The sequence below is a fragment of the Ursus maritimus genome, unplaced genomic scaffold (genome assembly GCF_017311325.1).
Source record: "Ursus maritimus isolate PB19 unplaced genomic scaffold, ASM1731132v1 scaffold_17, whole genome shotgun sequence".
NCBI classification, from domain to species: Eukaryota; Metazoa; Chordata; class Mammalia; order Carnivora; family Ursidae; genus Ursus; species Ursus maritimus.
The window spans coordinates 13,122,834-13,139,020 of NW_024424119.1; the positions used below are offsets into that span (position 1 = coordinate 13,122,834).

The 16,187-nt window shown below is 42.6% G+C and overlaps 1 protein-coding gene across 1 annotated transcript in view; it reads right to left on the bottom strand.

Moving 5' to 3' along the window:
* Nucleotides 1–3,329: 3,329 nt before the first annotated feature.
* MLLT3 (MLLT3 super elongation complex subunit) overlaps nt 3,330–16,187 on the bottom strand; it is a 266,270-nt gene continuing 253,412 nt past the window's right edge. The window contains exons 9-11 of the mRNA XM_040632319.1: nt 12,835–12,906; nt 11,611–11,682; nt 3,330–4,830 (exon numbers count right to left, since the gene is read on the bottom strand). Of these exons, the coding sequence (XP_040488253.1) occupies nt 4,699–4,830; nt 11,611–11,682; nt 12,835–12,906 (276 nt within the window). The 3' untranslated portion in view covers nt 3,330–4,698. The remainder of the gene's footprint in view (nt 4,831–11,610; nt 11,683–12,834; nt 12,907–16,187) is intronic.

Sequence of the window (16,187 nt, forward strand, 5' to 3'; positions counted from 1 at the left end):
AGCCAATTCCTGGGTCATTTGCCAAACTGAAAGTATCCTATTCTCTTTGAAGTAGGGTTTCTCCTTCCTGTCTAATCAAGGTAGCATTTCTTGCTGCTAAAGTAAATGCAGAGACTTTGACAGATTGACTTTGTCTAGTGATAGCACGTTGTTTAATTTATGTACCAAACCTTCCAGAGAAAGAGGGGTAGATAGAAAAAATGCCATGCACAAGTAACCTGGGGTACTCTAAGAACGTGCCCCACCGTTTCTGGGCCAGTCTCTGCAGAGCTTAAAAAACGACCGGTTTGAGGACACCGAAAATGGTGCTAGACCCCGGGGACTCAAAGATGAATGGGGCAGGACTGTGCCGCCCTCAGCTGGTTCTGCTCTCTCCATTCATTCTTCCTCAGGACCAGTGTCACTTCTTGAGAAAGGCCAAGGGCTCATTTTCCCCTGTACGCAAAGCGAAAACCAAACTCTGGTCAAACGACTCTTAACAATTAGTAAGACTATACATTGTAAAGAAAGTGGAGCCACAGGAGATTAAATACGAATTTAAGTAAAACACCTATTTCTGTCCATCTGTACTTATATTTCAACATGGGTTTTAGAGATGGGAAATACATCTTACGAATGCCTTGTAATTCACATAACAGCATCTACACACACATACACAGTGTATCTTTCAACATAACTACACATACACACTCCATTGAAGAAGATACTGACAGATTTAGAAAACGTATCGGCCTTCCACTGTTAGTCTCCAGAATACATTTTTGCTTAATTTATTTTTGCACCGCACAGTCGCTCTGGCCCCCGTGAAGGCTCTGTCAGCATTTCCATCATAACTATTTGCAGATACTGGAGTACAAGTGCCAAAATACATATTTACAGTTTACAGACAGCGGTGGCTTTGTCTTCCTCTTAAATTGACTTCTTCAATGCATCTCTTTACAAGGAATATCCAGGGATGGCAGTGCCTACAGGACCAAAAGCATCATAGAAAACAAAAGGGGTCAACGATGCAGACTTCCGGCCCAAGATTAAACTAAACCATGGGAAAGGGACTCAACGTTCACCGCGGCTGGAGTCGTCTCCACATCAGAGTCCCCATTCGAGAGCCACAGTCTGAAGCCACAGCAGAATGCGAGCCCGTGCGTGTGTGCCGTAAACAGCGCCGGAACCTACCCTGGGGAAGGCGGGGCGAACGGCAGACGGCCCACGACTCCGGAACCGATCACTTTCCAAGTGCGAAAACGCAACACAAGCCACCAAACACGAACGCTGGCCGCTTCCCACACTGGACAGCCAACTCCCTCATCTAGGTAGAGTTAAAACAGTTAAGAGCAAAGGCTCTCATAATCCAGTATGTTAGCTTGTTAACGTGTGGGGCTTGAAACACGCGGTATGTGGGACGGTACGCAGGTGCGAACTGTGAACTTTCTAAATAAAAGGTTAGCTGGGTTTGTAAACGGTATCGGCAGAAACTTTTTTTTGGTGGAAGAAAACATTTTAGTGGAAGAAAACCAATTTCATTGGGTCTTTCCACAAAAAGGTGAATAATTATTCAGATCAGAGAAACTGGCTTAGCAATTTAAAAATGTTTAAAAGAGAGAGAACACTCTTAGGACTTTTTTCTTTTAGAGTTTTTGTCCCCTGATCTTAAGTTTCTTGCGCTTTGATGCTTCTCCCTACTTTGACACGATATGCAAGCATTTTTGACTCACCTCTTTGCATGAAGGTAGGAGAGGTGGCCATTTTTGTTGGTGACGTAATTGCTCTATGCTAACTAACATGGAAGCCTCCCCTCTCGCGCATAATCGTGCTGCAAAACCAGAAGCAAGCCAGTTCCTACGGGGGGGAAAAGTTCTGTAGGTATCTTTCCCCCCTTAACGTACTGGAGGAAAATGTAAAGAAAATTTCTCATACTCTGGCTGGTTCAAACCATATTCACACTCACCCCATTGATTTTATTTGAAGCCTATCTATCTAAGAAATTAAACCCTGCCATTTTCCCTTTGTGCTTAAAAAACCAAAGCCACCGTCAGGATGCACATGTGCCAAGTATACTTTTTAACAGGTTTCAATGGTGTTTATAAACGTGGTAGAACTGAGGGGGTTACTTGAAGAGAAGTAGAACTATTTGAAATTAATTAAAAGGGGATTTATTATTTGCGCATTTAAAGATTTGGTAAGAGTAAGAATACAACTTGCAAAAAATCAACAATGTGATCCTCACGCTATTGAAATTTAGTGGAAAACTCAATTTGCTGTCTCCATGAGGATGAGGGGATGGGTATGTTTTCTTGAATTTCGTTATTAATTTACAAACTTCCATTCTGGCGATATTCTGAAGACATCTGCTTTATTGCCTAAATTTTAGGTCTAAAGTTTATCACTGTAATAGCTTCCCTTCTCGTCGTCCTTTTTTGTTTGGTTGCTTATGTTACCTAGTTTCCTGGTAAGGGGTCAGAGGAACGAGAAAAATCTTTACACTGTCAAATCATTTTGCCGCACAACTTAGTTACAAAAATAAAAATGGCCCAAGCTACATATATACATTTCTAGTTACACTACACAGATAGTTAAACCATATCCATTTCTGGCTTAATGAGAATATGTGGATTAGCAGTTAGAAATGTTTAAAGATTTCTAAATTTTGCAAACAATTCATGTAAGCATCGCCCTCCCCTTTCATCCGCAATGTTCAAAACAAAACCAAACACAACTAAAGCCACGCCTAAAACCACACACATCAGTCACCTAATGTCCAAAATGACTCCAAAAGTTTCTCTGGCGTTAAACATTGAGCAGGGGACACACAACAAATGCTTCAAGGACTGTTCATGCCAACCGTCAAGAATCGTAACATTACCAAAAAAGTACGCTTGTCCTTGGGGAGGACGCTTCAGAAGTAATTTACAAGGAGCATGGCTGTATTAGAATTTTTTAAAGGAAAAAATAGTGTCTTTGGATAGAAAGAAACAATGTAAAAAAATCCCCTTTTTAAAATGCAGAAATAACTTCATTATCAATCTGCATTTACATTACTGCCCAAAAGAATGGGTCTGGAAAGACCATTTTCTGTACAGACACTAGTTAATCTCTGTATGAAAAGACAGCATCTGGCACAGGAATAAACAAGGGAGAGCCTAGAGACTGGTCTATTCGCACACATAGAGGCTTTCTTAAGGCTGATCCAGTGAATGAACCTTTGGATCCAGAAGTATTTCTTCATTTTCCTTCTTTTCGGTTGAGTTCCTAGCAAAAACTTGGAAGATGAGCTGTTCTCACTTGGCATATCTCCATTTATGGAGAGGATCGAATAATGACACCAAAAGGACTTTGGGTTTTCTTTTTTTTTTTTCTTTTAAAAATAATTCGCTTTCTTTTGCATGCCACAGGACAGATTTCTAGTTTTAAAACAGGGTACATCAAGAACAAAAATATCCCCCCCTCCCCAACCATCTTTATTTTCACCAATACAAGAAATCCTTCTGGAAACATAAGCAAGTGACTAAACAGGATCGAACCACTGAGTCTACAAGTTAATACATGATCTGTTATGGCAGAATAACCAAGAATTTTCCCCCAAAGAAAGATTTTAATTCTCCAAATATAAAAGTCTAAGAGGATCATACATGAACAAAAATCTCTTATTCCAGGTTTTATGGTAAAGGTGGATAACACACTGGCAGCCGAAGAAAGCTGAAACTCTTACTAATAAATAGATCCAAATTAAGAATTTCTACAACATTTCTTTAGAAAACAGAACCGTAATTTTTTTTTTTCCTTTTTTTAAACGATGATCCTGTGGAATGCCTTTACTTCCGTCTTATTCTAATATTGGAACAGTTAAACAGACACAAGGATGTTGATGACAGCTCAACAATGCTGGATGCAGGACGCTTACAGCTACACTTGTTTAAAAGTCCTACAGGTTTATTGACTAAGGCTAGACAACAATTCATATGATCCTATTTGGTGCATTTTCTACCATGGTCCAAGATCATTATATGGATACAGCCAAGGGCTGGGCCCCAACTTTCAGGAGAAAGACCACAAAGAAGAAAATCAGGGTGGCAATTTGGTCCCCCCAGTTGATTAATTGGTGTCCTGGAACTGGAAAAACAAAAGGTGGCAAATACAGACTGCAACGAGTAAAAGGAGTTGGAAAAGTTGGTGGAGAGTGGCACGGTACACGAGTAAGGTCACTGGGCTTGGGATGGCAAGGGCGCTGCATTGAAAGAGCATCCGTGGGACCAAGTACTTATAATGTCTTGTGGTGTCATTCCCTCAACGACTTTAGAATATCTGTATGCGATAATAAATAGATCAGTTATGTAATAAGGCAGTGTGTTGAATATGCATTCGTCCTGTGGGATGAACCACCACAGAGAGAGAGACGTGATACCATACACATTCTTTAAGTTTTCTTGTGTTGTGTTTGATTTGTTTGTTTTCAAGGCTATCCAGGCTAACTCTTCCCGGGGATTTCCTTGGAGAGAAGAGTGGTCCGCTGAGGCTGGTTTGCTTAACCTCTCCTTTATCAAGAGATGATGACTGGCTTTAAAGAAAAATAAAGCTGAAGGTTGTTTGATTTTTATTTTTTCCCTTTTGGTTGCATCATTCTGAGTGTTTTCATATAAACAAACAAAAAAAAAAATCACAACCAAAAAAAAAAAGTTTTTGATGCATCCAGTTGTTGTATCCTCAGGATGTTCCAGATGTTTCCAGGTAACTCTGTAGTTTACGGACTGTGGTTTTGTCCAGCGAGCAAAGGTCAAAATCAAATGTCGTGTTTGTGATATGAAAGTGTCCAGTTTCTTCTATAAGGTTCACGATCTAGGGGAGTAAAGAAGAGAAAGATTGGGCAATAAGCAGTGGACAAAACAGGGCAAAGAGAGGGAGAGAGAGAGATGGAAGGGATCGAATATGGAACCAAGAGACTAATATTCTCCTTTATAGCAAGAGGGTCCATGCTATTGACGGCACGGAAATATCCCTTAGCCAGTTTGGCAAACCAAAGGAATAGTAACCCTTTGAAATTCTCGGTGAAAGCAGATTACCTGCTCTCCTCATTCACAGTCTTTAAACTGACTCCTCCTTTCAAGTTGTCAATAGACTATTTTGCTATAAGCGTGGTTAGGGGGAGATACAATTTCAAGACCCTCTTAAATAATACTCAATGGATAGTGACTTTACTTACTAGATGTAAGGAAATTCCATCCTGGAAATAACAAAACTCCTTATAAAATAAAGTACACACATATAATAATGATCATTTTCCTTTCTGATTATGTTACTGAGAACTTAGAAAGTATCAAACCCCCAAAGGGAAAAAGAGAAACCATCTATAATCCCACACCCTGAAGACCATGGGCAGTAACTGGAAGGGGGCTGGGACTGTTTTGTTGTTTGATCTGGGTGCTGGTTACAAAAGATGCATTCACTCTGTTAAAATTCAGCTAGCTGGACGCTTTGTTAGACCTCAACAAAATGAATAAAAACCTGTTATTTACTACTTACAATCATATTCTGTTTATTCCCAGGATATTTGGGGGGTAATAAGTATTATCTAAAAAAAATAAAAAACCTTTGTCTCCTCATGTGGACTAGTCCTACCTCATCTCTGACTGCATGGGCTCCAACTTTCAGACATAAGATGGTGGCCGAGGTCCTACTGTTGTCTTGCCTTGGCTTTCAAGAGGGTATTTCTAAAGTTCCAATGTTAAGAATGATGCTGGGCATTGGTCTGAGAGAATCTTTTAGGTTACGTGTCTTTCCATTCTTATTTTACTCATAATTTTATCAGAAATGGATGCTGTGCCTACATAACATGGACTTGAGGTATGTATGTTGTGGGTAAACTGGGATGAAGGGGGGTAATTTTAGCAAGCTTTGTGGGGGAGAGAAAGAAAAGCATTAGGATGAAAGAAAAAATATTTGCACAGAGAAAATGGGCAAACCCTTCTATTTATTTTTAGTTGTCTGTTACTCCCCTCTTATCACTCGCTTCTCCTTCTCTTTCGTTCACCTTAAAAAAAGAGGACAATTTTAACTAGCCTATTATTTATTCAACAGAGTTTCAGATTACCTAATTTCAGGTGGAAAACAGCAGAAAGGAAACTTCTGACCCTCTCTTCTCAGAATGAGTTTTCTTGAAAAAATGGTAAGTTTGTGAACTATTCCCTATGGGTCAATGGCTCTCAACAGAAAATGTGCTCCCCATTCCTGACATATTTGACTTCCACAGAAGCATAAAAGACATACTGAACCCCAATCCAATTAATCGCCCAGCTCCAGACTGAGCTATTATTGCCTTATTCAATGTCCGGAACTCTTTTTTACAGATACAACTATGGGTTCATAATAAAGCAAGTTACTCTCACTGTGAAATCATGACTGATAACAGCAAACTGCCTACCTACTATTCTTTTTTCCTTTTTTTTTTTTTTTTTTAACTAATAGAAGCTTGATTTTTCTGGAAGTAGCCACAAGCCCAGCTATAACGCTTGCCTCCCCAGACCCACTTGCAGCATTTGACAGATACTTTACTTACAATTTATTTGTCAGAGGTCAGTGGGATTTCAGGACCATTTTTGAAAACATGGTAGACCAGGCGTATGTGTTTCTGGCCTCCGTCCCCCCTTCCTGTCTGCAGTAAAGATGGAAGCTTGTCTTCCCCACAAGAGGATGAATGCAAGATGGGCAAGACGGGCAGAGCAGGACAGCAAGGCGTCTATGTCCGCAGTGACCTCTTACTTTAAACCACTGGAGCCAGGCTTCTAGCTCTAGCTCAGGCAGCTAGAGATTACCAGAAAGCGCGTCCCCACTTAGGGCTAAAGTACCACGTTCACGTAAGAACTCATCAAGCAAGAGCTGATTAACACTAAAAGATCTAAAATGGACCCTCGTTCATTTTATTAGTTAATAGTGACCGAGCTTTGGCTAAGTAACCCACACACGTCACATACATAGACAGACACCCAGCTATGGCCACACACGAACTTTCCAAGGCTATCAAATACTTAATTCAACTGATGCTAAATACATACAGTAGTTTCCAGAGTAAATGATCTCTTTTGTGATACTGGGAAGAAATACTGTAGGGCTAGTGAAAATGTGTCATCTTCAGCACCGAAAACAATTGGCTTTCAACGTACACAATGAAGGCAAATAACAGTTACCCCGGAATGTGACCTGTCTCCGCAGTGAGCTGGCCCGGAGGGAAATGCCCGAGCATTCAGCACGGAGTCCCGAATTTCGGGTATCAGTTCCGACCCGGCTCCCTCTCTGACGGGCACTGCACAGAATATAACCGAAGCCTCCCTCTCTTCACCTACACATGGGGACGACTCCACCCGTTCTACGTATTACACAGGGTTGTGCAGAGGCTCAAATAAGATAATAGGAGAAAGCTGCTTTATGAACTAAATTGCTACACAGATGAGGGCAACATGATTATGATTACCATATAAATATAAACGTAGCCTTAATGATCTGGGAGGTAACTGTACAGAACTTGGACCATCACAGCCAGCGCCTTCCCACCTCCCCTCATTGACTGTGGGCCATTTCATTAGCAGTAAAACGAATGAAGCAGGGAAAATGCCAGAAGCTAAAACTCAGAAAAGGCCTGCTTGAATTAAAAAAAAAAAATGATAATAAAAGTTGCAGGGGTAAGGGAAGAGACCTGGGAGGGCAGGAGAGGAAGGAGAGTAGTTACATCACAATGTGGGGGGAAAGGACAGTCCTAGGTTCTCCCTTTGAAATGGTAACTCACTCCTTTAAGAAGATACCTTTCTGTGACTCAGTATAGCTGCTAATTACCGAACAATACATAGAAAACAGAGCAATAAAAAGACCTTCTAGAAAAAGCCACTTGATTTTAAAGCAAATAAACCCACTTGCCTGCTAGGAAACGGGGTGTCTCACGTGCACGGGACTGCCTCATAGGTTTCCAGTGCTGGGATGAGAGACCTCCTCCCTCCTCCACATGCGGCACCCCCCCCCCCGCAGCCGAACACACACACACACACAAATGAAGGAGATCCGATCAGTATCACTAAATGAGCCCCACATTTTTATGGGAGCTTATACGAATACATCAAGGTAGACACAGAGACAGCCTTAAAGTAGTAGTAATTGCAGTGGCAGCAGTCGGGGCATTCAGGACGATTCCAGGGAACAGCATTCACGATGTGAATTACCAGAACATGCACCCATGTCCTCAATTAAGTAAAGACTTCAATAAAGAAAAATAAATGTGGGTTCCTTTCCAGGAATCCTGATAGTGAGAACATCAGAAGCACAGCATTCACATGCCTTACTCCAATGCTCAAGCCCCAAAGCCTAGAAACACCCCCACTGGTCCCCGAAGGCTGCCTCGCTGCCCGGCTGCAGGACCACCTTGCTCTGCTGATGTGGGCTGGCTCCACCTGCTGCCGTCAGCCTGCGTCCTCCTGCAGTCATGCGTGCCTCCCCCCAGGTAACAGCAATAATAAAAGACAGTGACTGTAGATAAGAAAAGAAGGCAAGGGTACATGGTGTGGACGCTTAGTGGAAAAGGAAGAGTATCTCAACTGCTCAACTCATTCTTCCCATCATGGTTATGGGGAAAACATTTGTGATGGATTATTTCCTGCCACATAAGCCTTTTAGGGGGTACCATGCAGGCTGTTTAAAAACAAACAAACAAAAAAACCCACAACTTGGGGCGCCTGGGTGGCACAGCGGTTAAGCGTCTGCCTTCGGCTCAGGGCATGATCCCGGCGTTATGAGATCAAGCCCCACATCAGCCTCCTCTGCTATGAGCCTGCTTCTCCCTCTTCCACTCCCCCTGCTTGTGTTCCCTCTCTCGCTGGCTGTCTCTATCTGTCAAATAAATAAAATCTTTAAAAAAAAACAAAAAAACCCCACAACAATGTAAGGTCTACTTGTTAAATCTCTGGCTCTTTTCCCAACCCTGGTTTTTCATTATAAAAACATAGATGCATTATTTTTAATCTAATTATATTTCTTAAAAAATGAGGGTTCTTTCTGCCCAAAAGCAGCCCTTTCACTGAGGGGAAGTAACAACCAAGCTTTGCTTTAACCGCTGCTGCTGCAGTGGATTCAGGTCTGGGAGATGTTAGGTCTTCCTGTAGAATCGCCGGTGGGAGCCCATGGGCCCTACCCTGGGTGAGGAGGTGGCTATCGGGACCCCAGCTGTAAGGGGTTCTGTGACAGGGAGGCAATTTCCCAAGATGGCGACCACCTTCAGCAGAACGCTCCTCAGGGAGGGTTCTCCATGATGTGAGGAGGAATACTCTGACATACCACTCATTTCCCACCTTCCTGAAGACAATTTTAGAAGTATAATAGCTGTTATCTAAACAGTCAACCTGTCTTCGAAGGAAGCCCAGGTTCTCCTTGGAGCTTTTGCTTCATCCTAAGATGCCAAACCCAGACTCACAGCCCCACTGCTGGGGAGGTTAGGAGTGCTCAATCTCCCTTTCTGAATAAATGTGGAACGCACGGTTTGAAGAAAAATCAAATTACTAGTCAGTGCTAGGTACTCAGATCTCTGGGTTTGACTGTATCCCCTGTACATATTTTTACCTTAAAGACAAGGGGCTTAAGATCTCAGGCTCTCTTGATCCAGGGCTTTCTGCTCATATAGCTAGATGCTGGGGGCCAGCACCACACATCCCCAGAGTAAAACAAAGACACTAACCACTGCTTGTGAGCCAAATAAAACCGTCAGACCAGAGTTTTTGATAGGATGTGTTTGATACTAAAAGTCCTCGGATGCGATCCTGGCCTCCCCAGAAATCTTGTCGCAGGTGCTCGGGTCCGCGTGGCAGAGAACACGTCGACTTTGCAGAATGTGTTTCACGAGATGAGCAGCTCTCGAGGTGGAGAAAACATCAGTCCTCACTAGTGCTATGTTTTACAATAGGAATTAATTAAGCAGTAAACCGTGACAGGACATGCATCATGGTATCATAATCACAAGCCTCAGCTGCATTACAAGGCAAAAGGCCAAAGACTGAGAGCTTTCAACCGGCCTGGGAATGCAATTAGGCTGAAACGCTGTGTGTCCTGCAGCGCCTTGATGCCAGGCTAAAAATTCATAGCCATCACTCTCTCCCTCTAGGACACTAAAGTAATCCACTTCGATAGAATTCTCGAGTAAGCCACCTTCCCTCACGATTCTTTCAAAGGTCAAATGAAAGGACAGTGTGAAATCGGGAATGCCAATGACACCCCAAGGTAAGACCCTGCCAACGGCCTACTTCCTCCACTTGCTGGCTGGGCTTTCTTTGTGAAGGTGTCCCAACCCTGCCCAAACAGCTGTTTCACTCTCCTGCGAGACTCACTATTTGGGCCCGGCTTGTGCATTAATAGCTTTATTGGACAAGCGCTCCACAGTGGTTCAGAGCTGGTGTTTAAAAAGGGGGATAGAAAGGGATGGGAATATCAGCTAATAGATTTACCATCACCATTCAGTCAATTAACCCCACGTAACTGGTAAATGGCAAGCCGAACAATTTTCATGTCTACAAAAGAATGCCGAAGAAAGATACTAGCAGAGGACTAGAATAATTCTTAGGGTAGACCACTCCAGTCCTGCTCCCCTACCCAGACCCGCTTCAGTGGAAATGCAAGAAATGCAACTCATCCTAATTAAGAATCATAGGTCTGTAACGGTTTTGTTCAAATCTGAAACTCTAGAAGGGTTAAAAAAAAAAAAACTTATCAGACAAATCAGGGAACTTGGCAGGTTTGAGAGTGCGTATTTATAGATTTCAGCAAAAAATGTACACAGAATATAAATGTGACCATCGGCCATTAAACATTAAAAAAAATAATAACCCACACACAGCTGGGGTAGATTAAGGACTACTTCAAGTCATTTGAAAGTAGTAATAAAACAAAATTCAACAGTGAACTAATCTACAAACCCACCCTGGAATTTAGAACGCAACCTTCTCTTTGGGGGTTAAAGAAAAGTTATTTATCAGTAGCCGCTGTTAATGTGACAGACACATGTACTAAAACTATAGTAAAATTAAAAAGCACCCTTATCTTCGCAAAACATCAAATTGTTCTAATAGAAGTTTCCCCACTCCACAAGTATTTCACAGTTGAGTTCATAATAATAGATGTATGTTGTACAAGATAAGAGAAATGAGGAAAATATTTCTTTCCCTTAGAAGAGCGCAGGCAAAAGGTTACTCCATTGAATCACAAATGTTTACAACACTTGACTGAAATTCTTATCACTGTTTTCTCATGAAACTAGAAGCCTGGGCCCCGAGGCTTTGCATTCCCACTCTCCCCCTCCCTCAGCCCACAGGCTGGAGGAATCAGTGTTTTCGGCCCCATCCCCTCCACCCGAGCCGGTTTTCCTCACCTGCAACACCAGGGGAGGGAGATGACCCACGCCAAGCTCTGGAGCGGACTTCCAGCAGCCTCAGCAATGAGCACACCCCCCACCCCCCAAATCCTTCTGCAGGTGGCGTCAGCCCTGTGCTGACAGTGTAGGGCTGGCGTGACCTCCAGGGGCTAGGACACTACCGCAGGGTGGAGTAGGCCTTGCAGCTTCTGGAAAGGGTTGTGCTAAAAAGCATATCTCACCTGCTGCAGAATGTGTCTCTCCCTCAGCGTCATTAACCTTCTGTGAAGCTCTACCAGCTCATCCAGGTAGGCCTGAAAGAGAACAGTAACCCCCAAAAGAACAAGCACTTTAGGAGGCAATCCGAAAATAACACAGCAAATAAGCAGGCACATACCAGCGGCCGTTGGAGGTGCCCTGTTCTACCTCCCCTCCCTAGGCTGTGTGGACTCGGCGCCCAAGGCTCCCGCGCACCGAGTCTCTCTTGACCAACTGTTCTCCTTACAAAGCCAGCTTTTTGATGAAGGGCAAATTCTTGCACTCTTTACTCTCAACAAGATTCAAGGGAGCAGACCCACCCTCTCCCAGTAACACCCTCTAGAGAGAGAAAGGGTACTCCGTGGTGAATTGTGGGTTTACACGGATTAGCACAGGCTTTTTTTTTTTTTTTTTTTAATTCCATCTCAGAAGATTTTTAACTAAGAGAATAAAAGTCTAAATTTGAACATGGAAGTATAAATGCACATAACTAATTATGTCAGGACAAATTCTTAAAAAAAAAAAAAAAAAAAAGCTTTCCCAGTCCTATCTAACATCGCCAGTAAACAGGAAGTGACAGGAGAATGTCATGAAAAACAGAGAGGACTACCCAAATTAGCATCTGGTTTGTCGAAAGCTCCCCTGAAGGGGCAGAAGCGCACCTCTCTTTCCATATGCTCTGACTCCAGAATCTTTCAGCATAACTGCACGGGTTTTCCTAGCGCCATTTGCCGTGAAGGCAAAGGAAAGGTTTGTGCAGCTTCAGTCAATTCTGCCTTGACCCCGCAAAGCACGTTCTGACCCTGCCCACAACAGCAGACTGACCCCCAACAGGTCTTGAAGTCAGATTTGGAATGCATGACGTACATTTGGAAGGCACACCTCGCTAGGATCGGGTGTCCCCCCCTCACTTATGGCTGAGGTTGCTCAATCCCCCTCCTCCACCATGGTTTTCTTACCCCCCAAAACCCCCCACCAATGCAGGCATCAAGGCAAATGGTAGCATAAGGGCCCAGCATCACACTGAAGACATAAGCAAGACCTGGAAAACAAACTACAAGCACCAAGAAGTGCTCATCATTTGGGGGTGTGGGGGCACTTCCGATGAAGACACAGAAGCGGAGCCAGCAAGGATGGTCAAGGGAAACACCTGGAAAGGGAAGCCAGTCGGTGCTACAGCCCTCCCAAGGAACACCCTGGAAACCTACCTTGTCACATTCACCATTCTTTATTTGCTTATCTGATTTGCTTTGCTTTATTGGACTTTTCACTTCAAGAATCTAGGGATCAAAGAGAACACTGGTAAATGGGATTTCAGGCACTTCGTAGCGAACCGACCCCCTACACTAAGGCACTTAGGCATGAAATGTCATACAATAATATCACTTTCCAAATAGCACTTCTCTACACGTTTTCTTTCTTCTCTTCTCACTCTGTCTTGGAAAATAAAGGACTTCTATCTCAAATGCTGAGTCAGGGCATTAGACTTTAAAAAAAAAAAAAAAAAAGTTGACGATAAGGAAATTGATCCAAGCTTCCAAGGCGGCTGCTTTTCTGTGACAACACTCTCACACATATGTACAGCAGCTGAGTTCTACTGGATTACAATCCCCTGCGGCAAGAATTTTTTCTTACTCATTCTGCTGTTTCAGCATGACTACCAGTGCTCAGCATGCTAGGGATGATAAAACAAACACTCAAATGCCCTTTTTAGTACCTGACTTTCAGATTCTAAAAATTACTCCCAACCACTAAATGGATGCAGCTTTGGAAATGAAGATGGCCGTCAGTCACACTGCTTGCTCCCAACTTGGGATCCTCCGACTCAAGAAATAAAGGGGCAGGACTCTCTCCCGCCTTTCAAGAAATGATGTGTCTACCCGTGATAAAACACCAAGTGCCTGTCCTTTCACCTGAACCGATTACAGCTTAGGGTGTGAACAGAAGTTTTGTGTGCTGTGTGGAAGCTTCCGTGGGGAGCTAGGTTTTTAACAAATTAGAAGGAGAAACAAATTATTATTTAATAAATACAGTGGGTTTATTAGAGTCCCCAAAATTGAGGATTATAAGGGAAGTATTTTTAAACGGGCCTTGTTTAAAATTGCTGAGATCCGCTGAATTTATTGATGAGTGTTTACAAATGTATATAAACATAAAAAGCAAAGTAATTTGTCTTTTTCATGATAACCTCATTACCAAGTGAGTTATAATCGGAAGCTAATATGAAGGAGGAAAATCCCAAATAAAGGATATATTTATGAAGTCTCATATTCCTACTGCTCTTCTTTATCCATTCTCTGCTGAGACACACACACACACACACACACACACACACACAGAGTTCTGTTCAAAAATCTACCATTTTCCATAACACAAACATGACTTTAAAATGAGCCCACTTTTAGTATGTGGTGGAAAGAGCCCTGACGGGACTCAGAAACCCAAGGTCAGGTCCTGGCCCTATTATTTAACATTTTTGGACCTCAAAAAAGATGAGATGAAATAAACAAGACGAACGTGATGAACAAGATTCAGCTGTAAAAGGTCATCCTACCAACAAACAGTTTACCTGTTGTGGATATAGGACCATGACATTCTGGGAAAGACCAAATACTTCTAAAAGGGTATATTTCCCTTTGCGTTTAGAATAATGCATGGGGAAGAAGTGAGCTTCGATGAAGTCTTTCCTGAGAATTGCCTCTATTTCTTCATTTTTAACATTAAGATAACCAGATGACCAACCTGACCAGGCTCAGTCACTTAAAATACAATGCTTTGGGCAACACAAGGAAATTACTTAATCACTGGGGCAAGGCAATCGTTTTTAACGTGCTGCACTGTAAAGGAAACCCAACACTCCACTACATTCAGAATTTCCTTCTCTATTGTTGTTGGAAATGAGACCTCACAGGGAAACTCCGAGCTCAGAGACCTAGGAGTAAGTAGGTCAGTAGATGGCACTACTCGCCAATTCAGACACGCGGTTGGGCAAAGCAGAGACAGACAGTTGGCCCCGAGATTCCAGGCCAGAGAGAAAAACAGCGCCCGCGTGCCTGCCGTGCGCATTAGAAAACTGAATTGTGTTGCCATCATATCCCACTCTGCCCCCCTTCCCATCCCCCAAGTCCCTGCACTCTGGGGGTCAAAGTGACTAAGGACGTTATATCTGTAAGGCAACTCTGCTAGCTAGATTTAGAGAGTTCTACCACCTTCTCTTCAGAGCAGAAAATAGAACATTCGGGGCACTTAAGTCCCACCCTACACATTCCGTAAGTGCTACAGCACAGAGGCCAAACTACATTGAAATCCTAGTTTCTTTCTTCTGTAGCTGCAGTGGCAGGAACAAAAGCTCCGGGTGTCAGTGATCCGCCTCAAGTTACTGAGTGGCTGCCCAGAGAGGGCTCAGTTAATCTTCCTTCTTTGATCTCTCCCTGCTCCAAAATAAACAGCTTTGTCAAAACCTCATTCTGAGAGAGCTGAGCCATGCTGAAGACAATTGTTTTATTTATGATCATTTCTTATCTTTAAGGAAACGCCTCCAGAATATAAAAGTACAGCACCTTGTCTTCCATGGGCTTATTTCAAACCAGTTTAACTGGATAGACTCTTTAATTTCATTCAACATGCCTTGCGGGCTGATAGGTAATTTATGATATTCTGAATATTAACTTGGGTCCAATGGATCACTTCCTTCCCTCAAGGCGCCTCCCCCCACCCCCTTCTCCTCCATACATTCAGCCAAAGAGGATCTGGAATTTTGATTTTGTTTGAAACTCATGTAAGGGAGGTTTGGAGTTGAATAATAATAATAATAATAATAATAATCACACACACACACACTCCCTCTGGTTAAAGTGGCACAGCACTCACTATTATTCCCTATTAAGCTTTACTGCAGGAGACAGCCACCCAGACTGTCAAGATGGTAGTCCCCTAAAACAGAACTAAGATTAGTTGCACTTCCATCCTCAATCTGAGGATGTGGCTCGAGAATCAAACTTTCAAGATTATTATTTTCCTGTACCCCTTTGTGAGGACTGACAACTCAATTATTCAGCAGATGGATTCTCTACTGATAGGTCTTTCATGTTAATGATCGCTAGTAGCCCCTAACAATACTCAGGTTAATTACTTGCTTTGTTGACATGCGGCTCTCTGTCTGTTCACTTTTTTTCAATAGTTAGAAAATGTTTGACTCAATTAGCACTTTCTCTTTTCCCTACTCCCTGGAAGATTTGAGAATGGGAAAGGAAAACTCGGCTTTGTCTCGTAATTTACAGAAATTTGAGAGATCATTATCGACTTGCAGACAGAGAGCAACCAAGGAAACTCGTCTCCTAAGGCCTGTGAAACAGGAAGTCTGTTTTCATCTATTTTATTTGATGTGGAATTTCAAATTATCATACATACATTCAAATAAAGACGGAAAACACATTCTAGGGTGAAATTCGGGGGACTTTTATGTTTTTAATTAATTCTTACTCTTTCACTTCACTGGCATGGAGAACTAAGACAGACTAGCAATTTTTTAAGAAGTCCTAGAACACGGACTTAAAGGAAC